At 46.9% G+C, this 7,969-nt stretch overlaps 1 protein-coding gene across 1 annotated transcript; it reads right to left on the minus strand.

Annotated features, from left to right (window-relative positions):
- Nucleotides 1-983: 983 nt before the first annotated feature.
- LOC139640983 (B-cell lymphoma/leukemia 11A-like) lies at nucleotides 984-6,991 on the minus strand (the record flags this gene model as incomplete). The annotated part of the gene is given in 3 exon segments (XM_071515188.1): nucleotides 984-5,804; nucleotides 5,807-6,265; nucleotides 6,267-6,991. Coding segments are annotated over 3 exon segments (2,243 nt in total), but the record flags the coding sequence as incomplete, so codon positions are not given.
- Nucleotides 6,992-7,969: the final 978 nt, after the last annotated feature.

Raw genomic sequence — 7,969 nt, forward strand, 5'->3', positions numbered from 1 at the left:
TGTATGTGTATATACAGTATGTGTGTGTGTGTGTGTGTGTGTGTGTGTGTGTGTGTGTGTGTGTGTGAGATAGACGGACTAACAAATAGTAGGGTGAGAGAGAGAGGGAGGGAACAGTCATTATCAGCAACAGATAGTTTGAGGAGTGACACGTATAGGACACGTATGTGCTCTGAGATAGCGTGCAAGCTAGATTGTAATGGTTACACACACACACACACACACACACACACACACACACACACACACACACACACACACCTGGGCTATCCTGACCAACAGGTAAGATGACACAGCATTATTCACACGCGCGCACAAATACATGTCACATGACCCTGAAAGCACTTGCATATCCACCTGCTCACGCTACCAGCCCCCCCCCCCCCCCCCCCCCCCCCCCCTCAGGCCCTTGGGCAAAACAAACCAGACAACACACACACACACAGAAAGTACATACAGTACAGGGCCAAAGGCTAGGGTGGGGGAGGTGGCGGGGGGGGGGGGTTGGGGTGTGAGTTCACCGGGTCCAAGCGAGAGCTCAAGACACTGTGGCCTCATTAGAGAACGCACGCTAGGAAAACGCCCTGCGCTAGGCTGAGCTAGGTCACCACTGACACCCACACCGCACACACACACACACACACACACACACACACACACACTTAAAGGGGGAACTTTGCTCTAAGCGCCTTGCAGTGCAAATGCGTGTCGGCGCACGTCGACTGGTGAAAATAATGATTTTGATTTTCCATTCGGACCAATTTGTTCCGTGAAAAGCGATTGAAGAAAAGACTTAAGTCAAAAAATAAGAGTAAAGGAAATAATAAAGGATGCAAATGGAGGAGGAAGCTGTTAAGGGGTTTGGGGGGTATTACTTACACACACACACACAGAGAGGGACACACACACACACACACACACACTCAGGACGACATTCACCTCACCTACTGCAAGCTGTTGCTAAGCCACAGACACACTCGAGATAACTTGGCACACGCAGTCGAGATAAGCGACAAGTGCAGTTATACTTTCATTTTTTTTATTAATTGTTTTTCGATAAAGGGACAAAATGGGTGTGTGAACAGGATTATGCAGACATCTGCCAGAAAACACAGACAGTGGTTTTCCCAATACAACTGAACAGAGACCCCAAACAAATACAACAGAAATTAAAGAGCTAGGTTTGTCCAATGACCTTCGGCCACCATTACAAAAAAAAAAAAAAAAAAAAAAATCAAAATTATATTATAACCAAAAATAAAAAATAAAATAAAAAGAAACCAAAAAAATAAGGATCCATTCCATGTCTCTGTTTTGAACAGAGCATATAGGTAATAATAAATAGTAACTCCCATAGTAAAAGATAAAGTTCAAGTTCAAGTTACAACAAACAGCTCTCAGAACAGGAATAGAAAAGGCTGATAACAAAATATTCCGCATTGCCATTTACAAAAAAGTCTCAACTCAAGCAGGCTTCTCCACGTCCCCCGGGTCATTTTTAAATATGCTTTGCATATGAAAGTATACCCAATCTAAATATAAAGCACCATTTAGTATTTGGCAATGAAAAAAAAAACTGCAAAACATTAATTTCTTTTTTTTGAATTCATTTATTTCGACGCTTTTTTTTTTTTTCCGTAATCCATGTACTGCATATGAAGTTGTTTTTTTTTTTTTGTTCTTTTTTTTTTTCTCTTCTCGGTACGATGTTGGAATGTAGTCAGGTGGGAGGGGTGAGAGAGACAGAAGCACACAACAGAACAGGCCGACGTCAGCTTGCATTACTGCATACAAGAATGGCAGCAGGGGGGGGGTGGGGGGCGGTGGGGGGGGGGGGGGGGGAGGGGGGAGGAGGTCCAAACCAAAACCAAAGAAGATATGTACAACCACCTCTGTGGACAGGATACAGAGCGGCAGCCATCTTATGGCCCGCGACGCCTCCCGATGCCACATACTTTAGCTGCTTTTTTATTGGGTTTTTCGTTTTATTTCTTTAAACATACAAATAATTCGCACTATATTATCCTGCCAAATTAAAAAAATATACCGTGGCAGCTTGGGATTTTTTTTCCACTACCAAAAAAGGTATGGTAAATACCTTTAGAGAGAACAAGCAACAGTTAAAAATACGAGCCTCAATATAAATACTATAGTGCCTACTCTAAGTGAACATTGAATTCAAATACAATTCTAGAAATACAGAAAAAGTAGACCATAAATGTGTTTAAGCATAGGAATCGACATGAGTGTGCATTTTCCTATATTTTAAGTTCTTTATTATATATTCATATATAATCTTAATCCTTTCCCCAATGCAAATTGTATTTCAACCTGAAGAGCTGTGAAGAGCCAAGGCAAAATAAAATACAAAAACATCACAGGTTTTTTTTTTTTTGCGTTTTTTTTTTACCATTTCATATATACTGTGATCCGAGTCTTGAACACCACCAAGACGTTGAGGAAAAGAGAAACGACAACAAAACTTAAATACAGTTTCCCTAAAAGATAGTGAAGTGTTATTTGCAAAAAACGGTCATTTTTCATATCTATACTTAAAGGAAGATTTGTACAAAAAACAGATTCTTGCAGTGTGAGCAACAAGTTTTGAATGTTTGTCATCTCGCCACCAAGGTCTATAGATTATTCAGGTCTAGATGACAACGGCAATACAGTAAAACTCCTTGACAACGATGCAGATGTTTGGTGCTGGTGTGACCAGGACTGGGACTGGGACCAGCATCTTGGACCAAGTGGGAACACTGGTACCGTGCGTTGTTTACTTCTAATTTATAGACCTTGCTGGCAGGGCGAATTTTTTTGGCCCAGGCTAAGCGCTGGGGTTTCTAAGGGCAAAGACAAATGGCCAAAGGTGAAAGGGCATGGGTACAGAGGTCAAGGGTCAGGAGGCTGGAGTGGCTGGCAACAGATTATGTGTCTAATCTTTTACTGCTTTTAACAATGGGACCCTCGTCATCTGACAGCATTTCAACAGCGTTTTTTCCCCTTAAGCGTAAACCTGTAAACTGGGAAAATTGAAACAGTGCACTTCATGTCCTATAACTGACAGTCCAGCTTTTTAGACTCAACCCAGGAAACCAACATTGCATCAACGTGGGAGAATGTAAGAGAGAGAGATGTTGGTCGCCTACTTACTCTCAGGCAGAGTGACAAGTGCTATACTACGAAACGACTCGGGTGAATGTCTGCAACTCAACAAGGAAAAAGAACTCTCCTTTTGGGTTTAAAAGCAATAGCAAACAAAGAAAAACGTGCCCTGCATTAGCCTATGCATACTGTATCAAACTTATCTCATTTTTACTCTTTTCAAGAGCCCTGGAGTACAGATTTAATTTTAGTGATTTATTCTCTCCTTTCTTTCTTTCTTTCTTTCCGCAATTCATAGTTAATCACCCTGTTTTGATACTTGAAATGTAAAGTGAACGCGATTGCCTCGGATTCCCCTAGCTAATACGTAGCTTCCAGTTCTGTGTAGCTTTCTGTCTGTCTAGCTTGTAGTTATTTCAATGCCCTCAAATAAAGTCAGCCTCGATTGGAGCTCATATATTACTTTATGCATTGTTCCACACACTGACATATCTAAGCAGCGTCGTAGGTTTGTGCTAACGCAGATACATGACACTTCTCAGCCATGCGCCGTATCCCTCAAGTTCAGGATTGTACGTTACAGAGTACCTTTATCTTAAAGTACCTCCTTACCAGAAACAAAACTACAAATAATTCAGATATACACAATACTGCTTGTACCATGCTTGCCATGAAATCCACATATTAAAGATACTATAGAACATGTAATAGGTAGCTAAATGATGATTAACTAGAATTCTCTGATCTTTCATTATCAGTTAATTGTCACAGTCCATTTGAGCAGTCAGGTGCTTGATGCAAGGACCTTTACTGGGTGGTTTAAACCCTCTAGCAGTATCTAGTGTGACCCCAAACTTATAGCGGATAAGATTATGGCCAATGCAGTCTTGAGATATCAAAGGCACTCTTTTTTTGTTTCACCAAATGATAGTACAGATTTAATTCTTAGCACATCCTTGTCTTTTTGAAAGAAATTTGAAGGCTGTCACCACTTTCAGTTTAGTAATCAAGCCAATTCATGACTTTTTTTTTTTGTTCTCTTTAACCCTGTGTGGACATGGTGTCTTTTAGAAAGATCAGGTTAAGTGCATTTCCAGGGTTGTCAGAAGAGGGTCAAGTCAAAGACTGTTCATTTTCCATGTTACAACACAAAACTGTACATGATATGTGTTACAGAATGTATGCAGCATGGATGTATCTTTCTTGTCTTTTCTCTTTTTGAAGAATAAAAAGAAAAAAACAGAACAAGAGAAAACAGCAACACATTTACTCAACAACTAACCAACCAGGGACAAGTTCTTTTCTTTTTTTGATTAGCAAAAACATACTATGCATGCTGACTAATTCTTAAAAATGGAAAAGGAAAACTCAAAAAAGAAAATAGTACACAACATGTAAATTATTGCACAAGAGAAAGGCTCGAAGTTTTGCGTCAATGCAATAGTATTGCCCCGATACAGATCATGCATTCAATGGGTAATGGAAACGGGGTGTGCTGGTGCAGAGCACATGGTCTTAAGCTTCCACCAGACTGGCGAAAGTGGTGTGTTGGGGCTGGGGCAAATCTACAAGGGATTGGGGTTAAACAGGGGACTGATGGCGGACATAGCTAGGGGGAAACGGTCCCATAGTTCGGCCCATTACTCGGACTTTATTTCGGTACTCAAGGGGCGGTCACTGTGCCATTTTTTCATGTGTTTCTCCAAGGTGCTGTAGACACTGAAGGGCATCTGACAAATCTCACACTTGTACACGTCTTTGCCCACCTGGCCGTGGGTCTTCATGTGGCGTGTAAGTTTGGAGCTCTGGGCGCAAGCATAGTTGCACAGCTCACACTTGTATGGTCTCTCCCCTGTGTGGCTGCGCCGGTGCACTGTCAGGTTGCTGCAGTTCTTGAACACCTTGCCGCAAAACTCGCAAGTATCGCTCCTCCGGCCGTCCTTGGAGCTGGGCCGTCCGGGACCCCCCAGGTGCGGTGTGCTGCCCCCGCTCCCTGTGCCGCTGCGGCCTGACACCCCGCCGTCCAGCTCCCCCGGAGGGGTCGAGAAACGCAGACTGCCATTCTCTGAAGAGTGCTCGGACGAAGAGGCGAAGGGCGATTGTCTGGAATCCCCAAAGTTCAGAAAAGGGTCCTTGAGTTGTCGGGAGGCAGCATAGCCGGCCAGCCACTGGGAGTAGACATTCTCCGTGTTAGGGATGGTGGGGGTGGGCAGGTCAAACTCCTTCTCCAGCTTGATGCGTTTGGAGAAGGGGCTGAGTGGACTGGGGCTGCCCAGAAGCAGTTTCTTAGAGAGGCCTACAGAGGCAGCTTCGTTGGGGGACGCTCCCCGCCCGTTGACTGTCGAGACGCAGCCCTCCTCGCCGCGGTCCGATTCCAGCACCGAGTCCTCATCGCACATCTCGCGGTTGTGGTGATGGTCTCGGTTGAGGTGGTGGTGAAGGTGGTTCTCCTGGGCCATAGCGTTCCGCTTGTGTGCATGGAGGGCTTCACTGAAGTGCTGCATGCTAGCGGCCAGGCCCATCCCCTGCATCACCTCGGGCAGCGAGCGAGGGATGGGCCCCTCATCCACCGCTCCTCCCAGGCGGCCTCCGATGCTGCCGTTGTTTTCATGGTGGCGCGCCGCCTCGAGGTTCAGGCCAAAGTGGTAGCTGTTGTTTCTCCTGCCTGCCCTCTCTCCATTCTGCTCTTCCTCCTCCTCTCCTCCTCCTCCTCCTCTTCCTCCTCTTCTTCCTCCTCCTCTTCCTCTTCCTCCTCCTCCTCTTCCTCCTCCTCCTCTTCCCCGTTCTCACGCAGCAAGCGGTTGTTCTCACTCTTCAGCTTGGCTACCACTGACTTGAGGGCATTGCTGGCGCTGCCCATGTGCTCGCTGGTGCCGGGCTCTGGAGAGGAGGCCGCTGAGAGCCCATCTTCTGACTTGCCTGTGTTGGGCGAGGACGATTTGTGCATGTGTGTCTTCATGTGGCGCTTGAGCTTGCTAGCCTGTGTACAGGCATGATCACACAGGTGACATTTGTACGGCTTCTCTCCTGTGTGGCTGCGCCGGTGCACTATGAGATTACTCTGGAACTTGAAGGCCTTGCCACAGAACTCACAAGACTTTGTTTTCATGGGCGTGGTGGAGGAGGGCGGTGCCCCCGCAGAGGGTAAAGGGGTGGTGGGGAGTGGTCTGGGAGCCCGAGGGCGACTGCATGGAGCCCGGGAGAGGGGGCGGGGTGGAAAGGTACGAAGGTTTGCTGCCTCCTGTACTCCCCGCGCCTCCTGTTCCTCCTCCCGTCTGAAATGGCTGGAGCAGCCGCTGCATGGGGCTGGGCCGGCTGGGGGACAGCGGGGGAGTTGACCCTGAGGTGTTGCCTGCCAGCTCCCTCAGCCGCCGCGAGAAGTCCATGGCCGGAGGGGGGTCCAGGGCCAGGGGAGGGTTGAGGCGCAGCACCCTGTCGAAGGCACTCGGGTGGTGGGCTGCCAGCGCCAGCTCCTCGGGGCTCAGATGGTGAGGGTCCAGGTGGTTCCTCGGAGGGGGGCTGAAGAGAGGCGGCGTGGGGGGGAAACGCTGATGATGGCCCCCGCCGGCTATGCCGCCGGGGCCGCCTCCGCCCCCTATTCCGCCGCTATCCCTCCCACCTGAGCCCGAGCCGGGGATGCGGAGGAGGTTGAAGGGGCTCGCGTCAGGAGGCAGATGGAGGCCGTGGAGGGGCGGCTGGGAGGGGCAGTCGGCGCCCCCGCCCAGGGAGGACGGCCGGCCCATGCGCGGGGTGAGGGGGCTGCCGTGCTCACTTTCCAGGTAGATGCGGAAGCCATGGGTGTTCTGGGCATGCTGCAGCAGGAACCAGGCACTGCCGTACGGCTGCTTACAGGTGGTGCAGGTGTAGGTGGTTGGCTCCTCCTTACCTGTTGGAGAGAAGAGATGCTTTTGTTAGAGATGTTAAGCACACAATATATAATGCATGCAGAAATATAGCATGTATCAACTGATTTCTGTACTCTGTTTCATATCATGAATCAGCTATTAATGTATTACAGAATCAGCTTTACTATCAAAATTTCAACTGTGGTGATCAAGGTTCTTCTCTGACATTGCAATTTGGACTACATTAATACAGTCAATGGACATGAACTAATAGGGGATGTTTACTGAATGAAATTCCATGTAGGACAATACAATTCAACTTGGCTGAATCAATCTTTTATTTGATCCCCCAGACCTAACTTATGGCTTTTAAGAGTGGTCGGCACATGGTGTTGAGGGCATCGCAGATACAACAGTAGCTCTTATTGAGGTCATGCCCCACATGAGTAGCATGTGAGAAGTAGTGTGTGTGTGTGTGTGTGTGTACGCGTGCATTTGTTCTTCTCCCAGACTGCTTTGGGACATAATTTCTCCCTTTAGACTGACTGTGAGTACTCCATTGTCAGCAGGAGAACAAAGAAACAGGGCTATCCCGGCGGACTACCACTTCACCTTCCCACTGATCTACCAAAATAGAGACTCGCTGACAAACACACACACAGGAGAGGCAACAGAAAAGGATCCTTCAAACATTTGAATTACTGCCTCCTCATCTCTGTAGCAGCAGCAGAATTACACAGTAACAAAATATGATATATATGACGACCCATGAATTGTTAAACAGAAGCTACTAATAACAGCAGAGAAAATGTGAGACTGAGCACTGGTTTTTCTCCCTATTCACAGAGGTTTATTCTTCTCAAGGCATAACCAAATTGGTAAATACTTAATCAGAGGTAGGTTTGGAATTTTGGCAGTGACAGAATCAGTTTCGTCATATTCAGTTAGATATTGTACTGTAGATACAAAGCTCTAATCTGAAGCATTACCAAGGCTCCTGATATTTAGTGTCTCTTCCT

This window comes from Centroberyx affinis, unplaced genomic scaffold, assembly GCF_046629955.1.
Source record: "Centroberyx affinis isolate AG114_WGS23_722 - 3 ecotype Tasmania unplaced genomic scaffold, CSIRO-AGI_Caff_v1 ptg000320l_1, whole genome shotgun sequence".
In the NCBI taxonomy this organism is placed as follows: domain Eukaryota; kingdom Metazoa; phylum Chordata; class Actinopteri; order Beryciformes; family Berycidae; genus Centroberyx; species Centroberyx affinis.